This window comes from Prionailurus bengalensis, chromosome E4 (genome assembly GCF_016509475.1).
Source record: "Prionailurus bengalensis isolate Pbe53 chromosome E4, Fcat_Pben_1.1_paternal_pri, whole genome shotgun sequence".
In the NCBI taxonomy this organism is placed as follows: domain Eukaryota; kingdom Metazoa; phylum Chordata; class Mammalia; order Carnivora; family Felidae; genus Prionailurus; species Prionailurus bengalensis.
Genome location: NC_057360.1, coordinates 24,388,256 through 24,408,641, shown reverse-complemented (window position 1 = coordinate 24,408,641; position 20,386 = coordinate 24,388,256). Strand labels below are relative to the sequence as shown.

General features: G+C 38.6%; 2 protein-coding genes and 1 non-coding gene across 4 annotated transcripts in view; 1 reads left to right on the top strand and 2 right to left on the bottom strand.

The window, feature by feature from the left end:
• The window catches only part of RGL1 (ral guanine nucleotide dissociation stimulator like 1), a 257,870-nt gene that overhangs the window by 4,906 nt on the left and 232,578 nt on the right, over nt 1–20,386 (top strand). The window lies entirely within an intron of this gene.
• On the bottom strand, nt 5,879–12,748 carry APOBEC4 (apolipoprotein B mRNA editing enzyme catalytic polypeptide like 4). The gene is made up of 2 exons (XM_043567995.1): nt 12,398–12,748; nt 5,879–8,195 (listed from the first exon to the last, which is right to left on the bottom strand). The coding sequence occupies exon 2, from the start codon at nt 8,163–8,165 to the stop codon at nt 7,059–7,061; it is 1,107 nt and encodes a 368-aa protein (XP_043423930.1). The 5' UTR covers nt 8,166–8,195; nt 12,398–12,748; the 3' UTR covers nt 5,879–7,058.
• LOC122476670 lies at nt 11,683–11,788 on the bottom strand. Its single transcript, XR_006295584.1, has one exon. It is a non-coding gene; the product is annotated as a U6 spliceosomal RNA (small nuclear RNA).

Below are 20,386 nucleotides of genomic sequence, written 5' to 3'. Positions count from 1 at the left end.
TGTCTATTTAATTTTTTTTTTTTTTTTTGAGAGAGAGTAAGTGCACGTGCATGTGCAAACAGGGAAGGGACAGTGGGAGAGGTAGAGAACCTTAAGTACTTAAGTGCAGAGTTCAACCTGGGGCCTTGATCCCAGGACCATGAGATCATGACCTGAGCCGAAATCAAGAGTCAGATGCTTAACCAACTGAGCCACTCAGGGCCCCCTCAATTTTGATATTAGGATTAGTCTACCTTTGTAGATGAATTGAGAAGATTTTCACCTTCTTTTTTATGCTCTGGAGAAGTTGGATAAGTGCAACTGTAGGAAATTACTGTGCTGTTTTTTCGTTGAAAGTTACAATATGTGCTTGCAAAATTGTCTGGACTTGGTTATATTTTTAGAGTTAGACCTTTCATCATCTATCTTCTGTGGTTATTGACTGGTTTTCTTTTTCTTTTTGACTCAATTTTAGAATTTATATTTTCATAATCATGCATTTCATCTAGATTATCAATTTATTGGCAAAAAGTTGCATAAAATATTTTCTTACAATTATTTTCATATCTTTCATGACCATGGACTTATTTCTTCTCTTGTTGCTTTAAGCAAAATATTAAAATCAGAATTTTTTCCTTTCCCCAACCTGATCGTTACAAATGCTAGTAGTATATCTTTACTTCTTTTTTTTTTTTAATGTTTATTTATTTTTGAGAGAGAGAGAACACAAGCAGGGGAAAGACAGAGAGAGAAGGAGACACGGAATCTTAAGCAGACTCCAGGCTCTGAACTGTCAGCACCGATCCCAGTGCGGGGCTTGAACCCACGATAATAATGACCTGATAATGACCTGAGCCGAAGTTGGAGGCTTAACTGACTGAGCCACCCAGGTGCCCCATATCTTTATTTCTTATAGAAAATAGAAACTATAGTTTTTCTTTTTTAAATGTTTATTTTTGAGAGAGCGTGTGAGTGGGGGAGGGGCAGAGAGAGGGGGTTACTGAGGATCGGAAGTGGGCTTTGTGCTGACAGCAGAGAGCCCAACGTGGGGCTGGAACCCACAAACAGTGAGATCATGACCCAAGCCAAGGTTGGATGCTTAACCAACTGAGCCACCCAGGCACCCCATAAAATTTATAGTTTTGATAGCATTTGAAAGATCCCACAATTCCTATTTTTTCTGTCTACTTTTATTCTATTAAAATTTTATTAATAATAACAACTGCTTGATGAGTGTTTATTTTGTGTTAGACTTGGTAAACAGTCTCTTTATTTACATTATTTAATCCTCAGAGTAGCTTTAGGGCCTAGGAATTAGTGTTTCCATTTTATGGATGAGGAAACTAAGGCTAAGAGAGGTTATATAACTCAGCCAATGATACTCAACTAGCAAGTAGCAGACTGGTAATGGTAATTAGGTGTGTCACATTCCAAAGCTTGTGCTTTTAAGCACCACTCTCTGCTTTCAGTAAGTCTTTCTCATTATTCCCAACTATACCGCTTACCTTTGTGCTAAAAATAAGGATATAGCTATGAGGGTCCAAATAAACCCACACATAACTTTTCAATAGCCTGAAATGAAGTGTAAACCGTGAACTTAAAAAATCTTGTTATTGTAATGATTTTTTTTTTTCAACGTTTATTTATTTTTGGGACAGAGGGACAGAGCATGAACGGGGGAGGGGCAGAGAGAGAGGGAGACACAGAATCTGAAACAGGCTCCAGGCTCTGAGCCATCAGCCCAGAGCCTGACACGGGGCTCGAACTCACGGACCGCGAGATCGTGACCTGGCTGAAGTCGGACGCTTAACCGACTGCGCCACCCAGGCGCCCCTGTAATGATTTTTAAAAAAGATATTTGTTTTTCACATATTTCTGTGAGCTACCCCCACCTAATGTCAGTATTTTGAGGCTAGACATAGAGCCTGTTACCTAATAGTTAGTCTATCACAAAAGATGTCACTTCTTTTTTTTAGTAAATGAAGAGATCAGTGGGTGTCGATTAATAATTCCACTTAATTTTTAAAAAATTATAGCAAAATATACATAACATAAAATTTACTATCTTAACTATTTTAAGTGTACCTTTAAGCACTGTTAATTACATTCCTATTATTGTACAACCATCACTACTATCCATATCCAGACCTTTTTTCTTTTTTCTTTTTTTTTATCTTACAGAAAAGAGCTAAGACTCTGTACCCATTAAACAATAACTCCCTATTCTCCACCACCCCCAGCCCCTGATAAGGTCCATTTTATATTCTCTCTGTCTAAATTTGACAGCTCTAGTTACCTCATATTAGTGGAATCATGCAGTATTTGTTTTTTTTGTGACTGGCTTATTTCACTTAGTTTGATCTCCTCAGTTTGCAATTGTAACATGTCAGAATGTCATTCCTTTTTAAGGTGGAATAGCATTCCATTATATGTATATTCCACATTTTCTTTACCCATTCATCTATTGACAGACACTTGGATTACTTATAGCTCTTATGAATAATGTGCTATGAATGTGGGTATACAAACATCTATTTGAGACCCCGTTTAAAAAAAGTTTTTTTTAACATCTTATTTATTTTCAAGAGAGAGAGAGAGAGTGTGTGTGTGAATGGGGAAGGAGCAGAGAGAGGAGACACAGAATGTGAAGCAGGCTCCAGGCTCTGAACTGTCAGCACAGAGCCCTATGCAGGGCTTGAACTCGTGAACTGTGAGATGACGACCTGAGCCGAAGTCGGACACTTAACCGACCGAGCCACCCAGGTGCCCCTTGAGACCCCATTTTTAATTCTTTTGGTTATATTCTCAGAAGTGGAGTTGCTGGATCATCTAATTCTCTTTTAATGTTTTAAGGCACCAATTCCACTTAATTAACTAGATAGACTAAGGAAGCAGTGTTCCATTGCCTCAGGTCTATGATTTGGCACATCCCTTAGAGTCAAGGACATCAAGGTAAGGTGATCCAGGCCTTCTGTTTGGTATCAGGTCATGGGTAACAAGGAGTGGGGGTTGGGGAGAGTTTAAAGCCAAACCTCTGGGATCCAGGGTTACTTAAGTTCTTCAGCCTAGCCCACCCAGCCTCCCTAGCGCCCATAGTCTAAAGGATGCCTATTGATAACAATAGTCTGAGCAGAACTATAGAAAGACTGCAGTGCTGGTAAAAATGGGTATTGATTTTCCCAGGCGTTGTAGTGAGTCCATATTGTTACTATTTTGAGAGCCATTAGAGCATAGTGATTAAGAACAGGGGATTCTAGAGCTAGAGCTCCTGGGTTTCATATCAGCTCAGCCTTTACTATGTGAGCTCTCTGTGCCACAATTTCCTTATTTGAGAATAGATGTTATAATAATTCCTACCTCATAGGATTATTTGGAGGATTAAATGAGTTAATATGTGTAACTGTTTAGAAAAGTGCTTGACATATAGTTCTCACTAAATGTTAGGTACTACTAATATTATTTTTAATTAGTATAAGTTACCATGTAGCTTTCCTTAAAACCTTTGGAAATAAGATGAATAGCATGATATTCTTTGAGCTAAACTTTTTGGATTTCCTGCACTATGAATCAAAAAAGATATGTAACAGCAGTTCAAAGAGAAGGGATTTGCTCCCAGGTCAGCAGGATTAGGTTGTAGCTTGATAAAACATGAACATCTATAGAGAATCGATACTAGTCATGACAGGAGTTGGTTATAGAAGTTTATGTTGTCTCTTACAGTCTTGGCCCCCTTAAACACTGTCCAGGGGTCAGGTGCTATTGTGCAGATCCCACCATTTCAGGGATGGTCTCCCTAGTAAGCAGAGTATGATAGCATTAAACATTTGATTTGAATACTGATGTCCTCTAATCCACAAAGCAACCTTCTGATTATAATTTGGCTTCCCAGGAGCTTCTCTGAATGGAGAGGCTGTATAGGCTAGACAACTTGAATTATCTGGTTGCATATCCAGTTGTAAATCTCACTGGAAATCAGTACATTAGCTTTCTGTTTTTACATGTCAATCTTGGGAGCTTTATTAATCCAGGTCTGCCCTGGTTAATAGATCCATTCTCTGTCTTGACTAAGTGGGTAGCTGAGCCTACAAAACTGAGAGTCAAATCCTGCATCATGATAGATTCATAAAGGTAATGTTCCCCTCATCAGTTTCTTGGGATATACCCCCTGCGTCTTTTAGATCACCACATCACTAGCTGCTTTAATTTGTTGACTTGAATTTTTTTTTAGTTAAAAATTTTTTTTTACAATTTATTTTTGAGAGAGAGAGAGAGTACAGCCAGGGGAGGTGCAGAGAGAGAGAGAGAGAGAGAGAGAGAGAGAGAGAGAGAGAGAATCTGAAGCATGCTCTAGGCTCTGAGCTGTCAGCACAGAGCCTGATGTGGGGCTCATACTCACAAGCTGTGAGATCATGACCTGAGCCGATATTGGATGCTTAACCGCTCAACTGACTGAGCCACCTAGGCACCCCTGGCTTGCATTTTCTTTATTGGAATTTCCATATGTGTGGCAGAAGTGGCAATTCTTCACTATCCTTATTGCCAGTTCGCTGAAGAGAGGTGGAACATTCTAACTTTTACTCTTCCCTAAATCCCTGGGCCAGCCTGGCATGATCAAGAACCCATTGTGTGGTGAGCAAGAAGTGTAATCACTGATTGTAGAAGCTTACTCCATGGAACTATTGTTTTAGGACAAGCCATCTTAGGGCAGATAGGGCTGAAAGGAACCTTAAATATGAGCTAGTCTATATCTCTTGTTTTATTAGTGGGGAAATAGAGACTACTTGCCAAGGGCCATGTGTCTTTGTGCTCTCTTAACAGTCTCATGTCTAAGGCTTGACTATATTGGCCGAGACTTGTGACCTGTCAGTAACATTCTTCCTAGCACCAGACTTCTCTAACTAGTACAAAAATTTAACTGCCAAAAGGCACTTTTATTTCCTATAGTTCAGGCAACATTTCTCCCTTTGTTATATACCATTGAAATCCAGGTTTGCATTTGAAATACAAATTCATCACAGATTTTAGGCTATGCCTTTAAGTGAATCCTTTGTAGCCTGATTGTGTCTTTTTGACCACTTTGTAGGTAGATTTCATGGCAACTACTTGTATGTATGTATGTATGTATGTATGTATGTATGTATGTGTTTAAGAAGCCTATAGGGTGGGCAGGTCCTTCCCAACTGCTGTAGGGCCTCATCAGCCAGCCTGGCAAGAGGCTTCAGAGCTGGTGCCCACACCCCTCAGTTGCCCATGTGGATAGAGATGCTGAATTTGTCATGTTGGGTCTTTTTTTTTTTTAACTCTACATCCCAAATTGTAGACATGTGATTTCATGATCTAATAATAAACTTCAATAGTACCTTTTAAAATAATAATTACATTATTATATTCCAATTATAATATAAAAATTTTCACATTAACATTAGAATATTCTTTTTAAAAATTTTAGTCATGTTTATTTTAATCACAATAGAAATCTCTATTCTAAATATTTTTCTTTCTTTGCCTCCTTCTCCTCCTCCTTCTACGTGTCCTTTAAGCTTTTTCTAATGGCAAAACTATCTCTGTTTTTTTACATTTTTTAAAATTTTATTTTTTTAATTTACATCCAAATTAGTTAGCATATAGTGCAACAATGATTTCAGGAGCCCCTTACCCATTTAGCCCATCCCCCCTCCCACAACCCCCCCAGTAACCCTCTGTTTGTTCTCCATATTTAAGAGTCTCTTATGTTTTGTCCCCCTCCCTGTTAATGGCAAAACTATCTTATAGCTTAACATTACTTTTTACATACACTAAGAAAAAATTGAGTAGCAATTTACAAATGGATATACATTTTTTTCTCATAATGCATCTTTACGTATTTCTAAGAGGAAAGTGAGGCAGAAAATGTGAATTGATTAAACACAACATGCTTTAATGTACATGCTCAGATGGTTAGTCAAGGAGCACTTCCTAGAAGTGTGTTTTGAACAAGATTTTAAGAGAATCTTATATATAGATATACGCCGGTGAAAAAGAAAGGTTCAGAAAGAAGGGAAGTAAAAGAAACAAATTATGCATTGGGGAGCTATATCAGGAGGAGGGAGAATGGATACTAATAAAAACAAGATGTCCATTGCAGGATGGTTAAGCAAGCTCTTAACTGGAATGGATAAGGAATGTTGGGAAGCAATGATTGGTAATGTTACTGAGATGTAGATTCACAATCTTGCTACCCACATTTTGCATGAATACTTGGCTAGATTCTAAGGGAAAACCAAAGAGCCGAGAGAGACAGTGCTTAACCTGTCAGAACTTACATTCTTGCTGATGAGACAAGGCAACTGAAGGCAGAGAAGGAGCCCTGATAGCCGGGAAGGGCAGCATAGATTTTATATGGTGTATGATGGAAGGAGCCTTTGCTGATTCTCATGTATCATCCTGCCTCTGTCATCTGCTCTGGAGGAAGAGGTCTGAGCTGGGAAATATCACATTGAGCAGGTGACTAGGTTTCAAAAATCAATTTTTGTCGCCATATATAATCAATTAGCAAAAGAACTTTTCCCCCCGACGCAAAACTCTTTAGAACCATTTTAGGAAAAAAAACAAAAAAGGGCTGCCTAAAGTCTTCTATCCATGATTAACAGTTAATGGAAAATCACTGGTTTACTTATGCAGACAGTACTTAATGTCAGTAGCTTCAGGCTGTTTTCCACTTTTACAGTAAATTTTTATACTGAAACCAGTTTAGGAAGCTATTTAGTCCATGGGCTTTTCTTTTTGGGGGAAAGATGATGTGGGTAGACTAGAACGATGACATTTCCTTTTCCACACCAGAATATCAGCAAGGTACTAATGGCTCCATTTTGATACCGTCACTTTCAAAATAGATCAAGTTGCTTATGGAAACATTTTGGATTATGTTAAAAGTAGTGTAGCTTTATAATAGTTGAGCTGGTAAATAATGCAGGTTTTGCTTTTAGAGTATCAGTTTATCTCCGATCTTGGATCAGACCTAAGAGAGAAAGTCTCCAGATTTTTGTTTGCTATCTAATAAGGCCTCTGGTAGTTGGTCTCATGTGGTAGAAATACAGATTTTATTTTTTTCCTTTCTTCTTCTTCTTCTTTTCATCTGCCTCTTTGGTACTTGCTAACTTCTCCATGATTTCCACTCTCTCTACTGGCATTCCAAGGGGAGGCCTTCTGAGGTCCTTGGTTTCCTGGAATGACATTTGAGGCATATTCAAGTGCCTTACGACATTCCTGGGTTTATGTGGGTTTTGACCCACGTGGATCGGTGGTAGGTCTCTGAAAGGCACCAGCACAAAAACGACAGGAACCCCGAGGTCTGGGGTCAGATTGGGTTGAGGTTGTCCATTAGCCACTTGAAAAGACTGTCCAGGAAAGACATTGTTTAAGAGATAGCTGTCTAAAGCTGCCTGAGCTTTTGTGATCTGATTCTCTTTTGTCTGGGGAAGAACATCAGTGAAATACGGCCTCACTCCTGTTATGGCATTGATTTCATATGCGTTGTGCCTGTCAGCCTGTGCTCTCCCAGTTAAAATGGGCTGGAAAACAGTTGATCCTGAGACACCACTGACAAAGTTGTTGAGGAGAGAATGCCAAATGCTACCACTTATTGGGCTCAGAATGACCTGTGGCCATAAACTGGCCAGGCTCCGGAGAGCTTCGCGGTTCCAGGCCGAGGCAGGAAATTCAGGCTCAGTGTGATAGAGCTGAGAAAAGTAAATGCTAAGAGTAACATCTGGATACATTATTAAGAAATTGTACATTTTGCTGATGCAGCAGTGGTCGGCTTCATTACAAGGGGAGTTGCTGGAGTACAGAATGACATGCCTGATGGCGTTATTATTGCGTATGGCTGAGTCGAGATAACCATTCATCTCAAATAACATTGATTCTGGATGGGTGTTATTCCCGGTGCAACTGCTAGCGTGGCCCTTTTGCACCAGGCTTCCAGAGGAAGTTTTTAGTTCATAAAACGTGAGGTGCTTTGTTTGAGGATATGCTGGCCCGTAAGGGAATCCAAAAATCTGATAAAATTCTGAATAGGGAACCCTTGCTTCTTCTCCTGTCCGAATATGGTAGGGACAGTTAGAGCAATCTAGAGAGAAGCTTAGCCAGTAATAAGGTTTTACAATTGTTCCATGATTTGCTAGGTATTCTTCATATAAGGGCTCCATTGCTAGTTTTATTGTCTTCTAGCTGCAACCCTAAACAAGGAAGAGAAATTATATATAAAAGCAGTGCAGGCAAAACGAAAGAAAATGCATTAACTTATTGAGCCATTACTATTTTTAATGCATTAAATGCGTTAACTTATTGAGCCATTTATTATTTTGAGCCATTAACTTATTTTTCTCTAAAGGAGGTAGAGTGCAATAGCTACAGAATCTTTGATTCTAGAATGTACTGATGTATATCCATAGATTAGAAAGCTCGGGATTCGTCTCTCTTCATTGAGAATCTTGAGGAGTGGGGAGGAAACAAAAAAGAAAGGCAAAATTATACCTTTATCTGTTTCATAGACCTGACTGAGGCAATAGAGCAAATGGGTTAACAGCGCAAGTTCTGGAGACAGACTGCCTTATTTCAAATCTGGGCTCTGTCGCCTACCAGCGTAGTGACTTTCTGCAAGTTGTTTACAGTTGGGAGTCACAGCTTCCTTGTCTGTAAAATGAAGGCAAGGGTAGAATCTACCTCCTAAGGTTTTCTCGAGGACCGAATGATGTAATCAATATAAAATGCTTTATTATGTGCATATGTATCATATTATTATATGAAGGACTCAATAAATATGAGCTGTGAGTAGTGGTAGTACAAATCCCAGGATTATCTAGATGATTCTTATTTATGAAAGTCTAAAGAAACAAGCAAGGGTTTTGCAATTTGTTCATAATGTTCTTCTTTTGTCTCTTTTCTGAATGATATTATCTAATTATCTGCATGGGTTTTGAGTGTGCCTGCATTTAAAATCAGCTATTTCTTCAGATCATTGGCAGTAAATGGGAGATAACTATCATTTTGGGAATGGGACCATGGGGTCTATTTTGCTTAATGGTAGAGACTTCTTGTAGGAATGATTATTCTTTGGGTCGTGGACACTTACTCATTGCCATCTGAGAGTTGTATTTCCAGTGGGTGGGTCTTGTTAGAACATTTTGGAAACTTTACCATTCTGGAAAGCACATATGGTCCTTTAGGATATTTCAAATAAATAGTTTCTGGGATGTTAAACCACAAAACTTAAGCTCTTTTAAGTTTTGTTTTGTTTTTCCTTTAAACAAAAATTTCTGTTACCATTATTCCCAAAGAGCAACCTAGGGCATTATAGTATAGTTTTAAGAACATTAAAAAAAATTTTTTTAACGTTTACTTATTTTTGAGAGAAAAGAGACAGAGTGTGAGCAGGAGAGGGGCAGAGAGAAAGGGAGACACAGAATCTGAAGCAGGCTCCAGACTCTGAGTTGTCAGCACACAGCCTGACACGAGGCTTGAACTCATGAGCCATGAGATCATGACCTGGGCTGAAGTTGGGTGCTTAACCGACTGAGCCACCCAGGCACACCAAGTTTTAAGAACATTAAAAAAAACCCACCTTTTTGTTATACAAGTATTACATATTTCTTGTAGAATATTTTTTAAAATACTGATACTTGAAGGGAAAAATAAAAACTCATGCTGTTGTGTCTCAGTTTACATTCCCATAACTGTTTACGTGTCTCTTCCCTCTGATCTTTTTGCTACATGTGTTCGTTATGCACAACATAAATGAAATCATGTTTATACTTTGCTTTTTCACTTAGTATTACGTCATTAGCATTTCCCCGTGTTATTAAAAATTCTTCGAAAAACAGTATTCATGGCTAGTTAGTATTTTATTACACAGCTAATATGTAATCAAATATTCAGGTGTTGGCCTCTTTTATGATTATAAATAACGATTTGATGAACATTTCTGTAGATAAATTGTATTTTTATTTTCTCTAGTGTAGATTACTAAAAGTTGTATTGGCTCAAGCTTTGTCAGATTGATTCTTGGGAAGGTGTTCCAATTTTATTTCATTCCCTCCCTGTGATGTTTATCATTTATCGCTTCCTTTGCCGATTTGAGAAGTGAGCATCGGTATCCCTTTGTGGTTATAATTTGTACCTTTTCAGTTCGTTGTGAGGCTGAACACTTTTTCACACACTTATTGGTCTGTAGTATTTATTCTTCTGTGAAATACATTTGATTCCTAACCCCCCTTTTTTGAGGTGTTCCTGACTGATTTGTAAGAACTCTTTATGTATTAAGAATATTAGCTGTTATAACTTTTGCAAGTATTTCACTTGGCTTATAGAGCCATTTAATTATGCTGGTGGCATTTTTAATTATATCAAATTTTACATTTTTATAAGGTCTAATCTTTAGCCTTAAGATTTAGTTTTTACTATTGTACTTAGAAAAGACTTCTCTATCAAAGAGGAGTTAAATCCCCATATATTTTTCTAGAATATATATCTTTTACATTTAACTCTCTGTCCAGGCAACAAAATGGACAAAGTAGAAAATTTAAATGAGATAAACTGACCATTATAAAACAAACAAAATGACACATTGTGTCATTTTAGAAGTACTTATTACAGCCTTTCATATGGAAGCACTTTGATCAACTTCTTTCTTTTTCAACCCATATCACCTCCGTTCCTGTTCTTTTGGTACAGCTGAAGCCTACAGAGTTCCTTTGCTAACCCTGTTCCGGGCAGAAAATATTTTAGGAGCCCCAGGCCTGCTGTGGATGGAATGTGACTTCACTCATGTCACCATTATCCTAACGGCGTGTATCGGCAGTAATTCTGGACACCACACACCCATCAAATTCCAGGTTTCTCCTAATCTGTCATGTCAATTTAATCCATAAGAGCAGGTATCTGCCTCAGTTTCCTCCTCAGTGCTATATTTTCCTGATGCAACTGAATCCCTGCCCTGAGGCTTCCTAGACCTCATAACTTTTCCCCAGGACCCTGCATTCTTCCTGTTTTGTCCTTGGCAATGAATCCATTACCTGGAGCCTGACATCATCTCCTGCTTGATCCTGAGCATTGTTTTCTCCCTGGATCTCCTCCTCTTTCAGCCTTACTCATCAGACTATATCTCTCTGAATATTAAACCTTGCTGAAACCCAACCCAAAGTCTCACTTGCTCCTGGTGCCCTGGATGTGGTCTGCTGTTCAGTGGCACACCTGATATTCAAGTTACTACTCAAATGACAATTTCAAGTCATGCATGATTTGGGTAAGATGTTATAGAAGCAGTATCAAGAGGTCCTTTTCTGCCTTTGTGTTTTGGGGGTGGGTGGGATGGGTGGAGTTAACTATATGTAATGGTCCCAGAATTACCCTTATGGGAAGCATAAGTCTGTGCATGTTTCAAAGTAAAGGCAGTATGGAAAGTCCTGATTGCTTTTCTAAGTACTCCTTTCTTTTTGCTCCCTCTCCCATTTTAGCCAGGAATGGTGCATTATTACTGTAAGGAGATCTTGAGGACTAGTGGCCTTTATATGTAATGGAGGGAGCTCTGGAGTTTCATTCTTGCTAAATGGCTTTTTAGTGTTGACCAACTGTGGTTCTCTATTGGTGAAGTCTTCAATTTTTCAGAGGGTTTTTCTTTCTTTCTTTCTCTTTCTTTCTTTCTTTCTTTCTTTCTTTTCTTTCTTTCTTTTAATGGAATGCTTCACGAATTTGGTGTCATCCTTGCACAGGGGCCATGCTAATCTTCTCTGTGTCATTCCCATTTTAGTATATGTGCTGCCAAAGTGAGCACCAGAGACTGTTCTTTGATCACCTTCATCTGAAGGGAAATGGGAAAGAACACCTGCCCCCTTTGAACTCTTAAGAGACTTTGTGGTGTATATCATCAGTTTGCCACTGATCACAGACTGTCTTGTATTATTATCTTTTGGTATCTGCCCTTTCATTCTCCCCCTACCCAGGCAGGGGCCCTGTTCAGCCCAGGGCCTACCTTAGGAATCTTAGTTGGTTCACAGGCCAGGTTGGCTAAGACTTGTATCCCCAGCATCCTGTGTCCCCACTAGCTGGTCCATTTCCCCCCACGTTGGCTGTGCTTGGGAAAGGCGTGCTACCCTCTTAGAGCAGATCTACGGGCAGTAAGAAGCAGAGATCTACAGAACCCAGATCCTTGCTTCCGGTTTTGCGTAGCCCCTGGACTGCGGCCCTGGGACGACAGCCTTCCTTAACTTAACATAAATGAGACATACATGAGGACAATCTGCTCTCTCTTCATCCAGCTAGGGTTTAGTGAGTGCTGGTAAAGCACAGTTTGCACTGGAGTAATTGGAGAATGGAGTTTGCCCTTCCCAATCTGTGCACAATCTGTTAGCAGCTAAAAACAAATGTTAGCAGTTATAATTACCATCATTTTGTCTCCAGCCTTGGATCACATTCCAGGTGTTCTAGAAGATAGTCCGTTTCCTTTCTTTTCTCTTTTAAGTACCATGCCCTGTTTGAAGCGGCTTCAGAGGGCAATTGTGCTGTAAATCTTCACCTCCTGTACTGGTTCAGGACTCTTTCGTAGTTTGTGCCTAGTAGTTCCTTTGAACTTTGCTGTCCCAAGTTAGAAAGACCTTTCTGAGGTATGGCTGCCTCTAAGAACACTGTTGAATTGGTGCCATGGTAACGTTTGCAAAGCAGCTACTGCTAGGATACGGCTCTGACACTTATTACTTTATTTGCATTTCAAACCACCTGTTCCAAAGATGAAAATATACATGAATGCATATTCCAGTCTGGATAAAAGCATACTATCTGACTATTTAAGTGAACGTCTTGGTTTTTTTTTTTTTTTTTTTTTTTCCTCCCTCTGGCTGTAAGAATCAAGCTCTGAAGTCATGCCTCTCAAAGTCTTTGTCCTGATCCAGAATAAGTGCCAGGCCTCATGTGTGGATACGGTTTGTTGGTTGTGTTGCCTGTGGAGGCACAAGGGCCTTTTCTTAGGAGGCTTGCCCTTCTGGGAGAAGGGGGCACCTATGAAAGGGAGCAGAGACTTGATCTCCCCCAAAAGAGGCGCTTTTTACTACTAGGTCCACAATCCCTGAAGAGAAAGCTCTTCAGTTTGTCCAAACCTGAGTCATTATGTGCTAGTAGTCTCTCTCTTACACATTCTCTGGGAGATCCTTCCTATTGGTATGTAGGTGGGTCCTTCCAGCTTAAGGCAAACTTTGCCTCCGGATCAGTTGTGGCCCTTTCTCCATAGTTAATGGAAGAGCCACTCAGCCTTTTCCCCTCTGTTCCCTTGCCTCCCTTCAACTCCACACCATCTCCTAGGACATTGAACTTGTTGGTAGTAATGATTCATTGTCTATGGCCTCTCCCAATTACTCCCTCTTTCCTCTTCCTCAGGCCACTTGAAGCAACCAGTGGTGATCACTATTGTGTATTTCCATTACCTACCACCAAAAAGTTCTTAAATATATACTATGCTGAAGATAGCCCATCAGGGATAATGGAAGAACCTAGAAGGCTTCCTGCAGCAGTGTCACCACTCTTAACTGGTTCCTCCATCAAACTCCCAGTCTCCACAACAGCAAGTGTCCTTTCTCCTCTAGGGGGCTCCTTCTAGTTTAGATGTTTCATGTTGATCTCTGCCTTTTAAGGGTCTCACGTGTATTCACTTAACTCCTCAGCTAGTTATTTGTCAGTTACATTGTCTTCCATGCTTTTTTTTTGGTGTGTGCTCACTGTTGTATCCCATTCCTTCCCCATGACTGGCCGCTGATCATGCCTTTGTCATTCTTACCTCCTGCCTCCATTTTCATAGTATCTCCTGAGTTTACAACTCAGCAAACTTGTAAATATAAAACCAAAATTTCATCTTTTATTTAACATTAATAAATGACATCCCATTTAAAAATATTACCTTAAAAATGAACCTCTATCCACTAGTATATTTACCAATTGCATTTTAGGTAATTTTAGGGATGGGTAATCCCTACGTAGCCACCATTTTTAAAAACAGCTCTATTGAGGGATAATTGAAAAATAAAAATTATGTATTAAATTTAGGGCGTACAACTTGATCTTTTAAAAAAATTTTTTTTTTACATTTATTTATTTTTGAGACAGAGAGAGAGCATGAACAGGGGAGGGTCAGAGAAAGAGGGAGACACAGAATCTGAAACAGGCTCCAGGCTCTGAGCTGTCAGCACAGAGCCCGATGCAGGGCTCGAACCCACTGACCGCGTTTAACAGACTGAGCCACCCAGGCGCCCCATCTTGATCTTTTGATGTATTTCTACATTGTGAAATGATTATAACAATCTAGCTAATAACATATCATATAGTTATCTTTTGGTGGGGGGTGCTGTATGAGAGCATTTAAGAGCTACCCTCTTAGCAAATTCAAGTATGCAATATCGTATTATTAACTGTAGTCACCATGCTGTTCATTAGATCTCTAGAACTGAGTCATCTTGCATAACTGAAACTTTGTACCCTTTGACCAACATTACTCCATATCCTCTTTCCCCCAGCCCCTGGCAATCAACACTTTACTCTAAGCTTCTGAGTGTATTTTATTTTATTAAAATTTTTTTTTAATTTTGTTTTTTATTTTTAAAAATTTACATCCAAATTAGTTGGCATATAGTGCAACGATGATTTCAGGAGTAGATTCCTTAGTGCCCCTTACCCATTTAGCCCATCCCCCCTCCCACAACCCCTCCCGTAACCCTCAGTTTGTTCTCCATATTTGTGAGTCTCTTCTGTTTTGTCCCCCTCCCTGTTTTTATATTATTTTTGTTTCCCTTCCCTCATATTCGTCTGTTTTGTCTCTTAAAGTCCTCATCTGAGTGAAGTCATATGATTTTTGTCTTTCTCTGACTAATTTCACTTAGCATAATACCCTTCAGTCCCATCCATGTAGTTGCAAATGGCAAGACTTCATTCTTTTTGATTGCCAAGTAATACTCCATTGTATATGTATACCACATCTTCTTTATCCATTCATCCAACAATGGACATTTGGGCTCTTTCCATACTTTGGCTATTGTTGATAGTGCTGCTATAAACATGGGAGTGCATGTGTCCCTTTGAAACAGCACACCTGTATCCCATGGATAAATGCCTAGCAGTATAATTGCTGGGTTGTAGGGTAGTTCTATTTTTAGTTTTTTGGGGAACCTCCATACTGTTTTCCAGAGTGACTGCACCAGCTTGCATTCCCACCAACAATGCCAAAGAGATCCTCTTTCTCCACATCCTCACCAACATCTGTTGTTGCCTGAGTTGTTAATGGTAGCCATTCTGACAGGTGTGAGGTGGTATCTTATTGTGGTTTTGATTTGTAGTTCCCTGATGATGAGTGATGGTGAGCATTTCTTCATGTGTCGGTTGGCCATCTGGATTCTTCTTTGGAGGATTCATGTCTTTTGCCCATTTCTTCACTGGATTATTTGTTTTTTGGGTGTTGAGTTTGATAAGTTCTTTATAGATTTTGGATAATAACCCTTTATCTGATATGTCACTTGCAAATATCTTCTCCCATTCTGTCGGTTGCCTTTTAGTTTTGCTGATTGTTTCCTTCACTGTGCAGAAGCTTTTTATTTTCATGAGGTCCCAGTAGTTCATTTTTGCTTTTGTTTCCCTTTCCTCCGGAGACGTGTTGAGTAAGAAGTTGCTGTGGCCAAGATCAAAGAGGTTTTTGCCTGCTTTCTCCTCGAGGATTTTGATGGCTTCCTGTCTTAGATTTAGGTCTTCCATCCATTTTGAGTTTATTTTTGTGTCTGGTGTAAGAAAGTGGTCCAGGTTCATTCTTCTGCATGTCGCTGTCCAGTTTTCCCAGAACCACTTGCTGAAGAGACTGTCTTTATTCCACTGGATATTCTTTCCTGCTTTGTCAAAGATTAGTTGGCCGTACATTTGTGGGTCCATTTCTGGGTTCTCTATTCTGTTCCATTGATCTGAGTGTCTGTTCTTGTGCCAGTACCATACTGTCTTGATGATTACAGTTTTGTAGTATAGCTTGAAGTCTGGGATTGTGAAAAAAAATTTTTTTTAATGTTTATTCATTTGCTGAGAGAGAAAGAGAGAGACAGAGTATGAGTGGGGGAGGGGCAGAGAGAGAGGGAGACACAGAATCCAAAGTAGGCTCCAGTCTCTGAGCTGTCAGCACAGAGACTGACATGGGCTTGAACTCACAGACTGCGAGATCATGACGTGAGCTGAAGTTGGCCGCTCAACCGATTGGCCACCCAGGCGCTCCTATGAGTGTATTTTAGATTCCACATATAAATGACATTATACAGTGTGCGACTTTCTGTTTCTGGCTTATTTCATGAAACATAACATCCATCAGGTTCATCCACGTTGTGGCAAATGCCAGGATTTTTTTTTTAAAGGCTGAATATTCCATTGTATGTATATACCACATCTTCTTTTTTCATTCATCTGTCTATGGACATTTAGGTTGTTTCCATATTTTGACTGTTGTGAATAATACTGCAATGAATATGGGAGTGCAGATATTTCCTTGGGATACTGATTCGTTCTTTTGGATAAATATCCAGAAGTGGGATTGCCAGATCACATGGTAGTTTATTTTTAATTTCTTGAAAAACTGCCATATTGTTTTCCATAATGGCTCTACCAACTTACATTCTCACAGTATAGAAGGGTTCCCTTTTCCATGTCATCACCAACACTTTGTTATCTTTTGTCTTTTTTTTTTTTTAACGTTTTTAGTGTTTATTTTTGACAGAGAGAGAGACAGAGCATGAGCGGGGGAGGGGCAGAGAGAGAGGGAGACACAGAATCTGAAGCAGGCTCCAGGCTCCAGGCTCTGAGCTGTCAGCACAGAGCCCGACATGGGGCTCGAACCCACAGACCGTGAGATCATGACCTGAGCTGAAGTCAGACGCTCAACCAACTGAACCACCCAGGCGCCTCTCTTTTGTGTTTTTGATAATAGCCATCTGAACAGGTGTGAGGTGATATTTCGTTGTGGATTGGATTTACATTTCCTTACTGATTAGATTATTTGGTTTCTTTTTGCTATTATATATGTTCCTTATATATTTTGGCTATTAGCCCCTTATCACATACGTTGTTTGCAAATGTTTTCTGCCATTCTGTTGGTCATACGTTGTTTGCAAGTGCTTTCTGCCATTCTGTAGGTCATTTGTTGTTTGCAAATGCTTTCTGCCATTCTGTAGGTCATACCTTGTTTGCAAATGCTTTCTGCCATTCTGTAGGTTGCCTTTTCATTTTGCTGATTAAGTTTCTTTAGCCTTGCAGAAGCTTTTAAGCATCATGTTGTCCCACTTGTCTATTTTTGCTTTTGATGCTTTCACTTTTGGTGTCATATTCAAAAATTTATCACCAAGACCAATGTCGAGAACCTTTTTCCTATGTTTTCTTTTTTAGTAGTTTTACAGTTTCAGCTTTTGTTTGTCTTTAATCCATTTTGTGTTGGTTTTTGTATATGGTGTGATGTAAGAGTCCAGTTTTACTCTTATGCATGAGCCACCATTTTTACTGCATCTGTTGGGTATAGGAAAATTCCAAAGGAAGATCCACTTTGCAAAACTCCATTTGGATTGCACAGAATGATTTTGAAAACGGAATTTAACCACAAGGAAATGAAGGACCTTGAACATGGGGTTCTTTCTCACAATTCTTATTGCTAAGTTGACATGCACAAGAAAGGAAAACTTTGAAGAAACATCTATTCCCCCAAACAGACTCCTTTCTTCTGTCTTCCTTTGTTACCTTGCCATTTTTCATCGTCATTCAGATGAGTTATGATGTATATTATCTATATCAAAGTAATATGCCATTATAATGAAAAAGATTTACAAAGGCAAAACTCTCTTACATGGACATATATTTTTAAAAAGAGCTTTACTCAGTTTAACATCCAAAAATTGTTTCTAATCTATGTTCTGGCATCCCAACTTGGGATACATCTAACTAAGATGGCTTATATGTTGCTAGTTGCTGTCTGTAAAGTGATTTTAATAATTTGTTTTATTGCCCGTTTTCTTACTTTAATTTGAGTGTACTGTGCCCAATTAATTCTATAATTCACTGCTTTCATAGTGGTTTGGTTGACACTATTCATTATTATTCAATAATGCCCACATTCATGTAGCAGTAAGAAATTCTCTAAACTGAAGGAAGAAAGCAAGCATGAAATAAAGAAGAACAGAGAATTCAGTAAATTTCATGGGGCCCACTAAGGAATTAGGTAGGAAAAATGGGATAAGACAAGTGTCAGAGTTGAGAGGAAAAGACAAAAAAAGCAAAGGATGAATGTCCTAGCTTGTGATTAGAAGCAGAAAGGCCACAAGGTGGCAGCACAGTCTTAACAGTGGGAAACTGTCTCTTGGACAACCCTTAATTTGCTAAAACCATATGCTTGCAGAATTCTTCCATGTTGGTTTCCCCCTTTATCCTAGCTAACACCAACAAATGTTTAGAATCAAAGGTAATCCTTAAAACTCAAGCTGAGGAAAAGTGCAGGGTAAAGGCACCATCTTTACTCCCAGAATCTGAACAGATGCTCTAGAAAAGCTTTCAAACTATCTGTGGGGAAGGCCCAATTTAAGTTGACACACCATCATATACTAATCATTTTGTGAAATTCAATGAAAGTGATTTTATAGAAAAATGAACCAGAAAGATGTAGAAATCATAAGCTCATTTTAAAAAGAAGTCGTTAAAAAATAAATAGATCAAAAGATCTAAAAGTTTTAAATCACATTTCAGTAAATGGAAATGGAACGCTTGTCTAATTTTGCTTGTGTTGCTTGTGCTTTTGATGTCGTATCCAAGAAATCATTGCTAAGACCAATGTTCTGAAGCTTTTCCTGTCTATTTTCCTCTAGGAGTTTTATGGTTTCAGATCTTATGTTTAAATCTTTAATACATTTTGGGTTGTGTGTGTGTGTGTGTGTGTGTGTGTGTGTGCATGGTATAGGATAAGGGTCCAATCTCATTCTTGTGCATATGGGTGTTCAGTTTTCCTAACACCTTTCGTTGAAGAGACCATCCTTTTCCCATTGTGTAGTCTTGGCACCCACATCAAAGATCATTTGACTGTATGGGTATGGGTTTATTTCTGGGCTCTTTGTTTTGTCCCATTTGTCCATATGTCTATCTTTATGTAAATATAAACAGAACAAATATAGGAAAAAAGAAAAAAATACCAAAACTGTACATGTTGTTTCTTGAAAGTATATGTACAGATGACTAATATAGAGAATCACTATTGCTGTTATTATACTCTAGTTATATTAAACAAAAAAATTTTGAGGGATATAATACGTATACGTTTTCAGTGTCCTATATATACACATTTTATGAGAATCATATAGACCCGCTTATAAAATTTTTATTGTGACCAACCAACTGGCTTTTTGCTTGTTACTTTATTGAATCTAGGCCCAGTCGATGATAACACTATTTGCAGGATATAAAATATATCCAAACTGATTCTGTGTTTGTTTTGGTAGCATTATAATAGGGACAGCCAGTTTCAAGAGGTCTGTTGGTAGGAGTAGAGGAAGAGATTTTAAAACAATTTCACAAGCTCAAGGTATTCATTTTTAGCAGTTTTAAAAAACAAAGCGAGTGGTACTATATTTTCAAAATTCATCAGTAGCCAGTTCCAACAATTTATCCTATAAGGTTATATTAAATTTCAGTTATCTTTCAATGAAAGGACTAGTTGATGGTCCCATGAATTTCCTATGCATAGATACTCTATCAAAATTATTATGTGTTGCATTGATGATAGTCGTGAAAATTATGAGACATGATATAACAATCTCTGGAAACTCTGTCGTTCCACACTTGTAATACTTATTTTGACTTTCAGTCATCTGCTATTGAAAAACATGTTGGATTTCTTCCTTGTTTGAAAATATTGAGATTGTTAACATGTGATTTCAGACAAATAGGCAACTGACTGTCTAATATACTTTATCTTTAAAAAGTTGGGCCCAAACTAGTTTCTTGCCCGAAGTAGCTCTGAGAGTTTATTCAATAATTCAAACATTCTCTACACAACTTTCCCCCTGGATAACCATTGTCCCTAGCATGGGAAGCAGTTGTTGGTGATCGGCTTCCATATTATCACATAAACAGAATAATTTCAAATGTAATACATTAACCTTTATGTAATTCATAGTTTTTACTGTGTAAAAACACATTGATTAGTTCAACTTTTTCGACTTTTTTTTTTCATAGTACGATTTTCCTGATGAAGGAAATAATGTGTTGCTTTGCATTCTGGCTCAAGTTTCTTAATCTGAGCAATTATTCTAGAACTTTCTCCCATGATTTAAACTCTAAATCACTTTTCTGATATAAATCATCCAGGGTCATCTCTAAAAGTTTCTAAATA

Bases quoted from the DNA above. Each gene is read 5' to 3' on its own strand.
- APOBEC4 (XM_043567995.1), bottom strand. From the start codon at position 8,165: ATGGAGCCCTTATATGAAGAATACCTAGCAAATCATGGAACAATTGTA.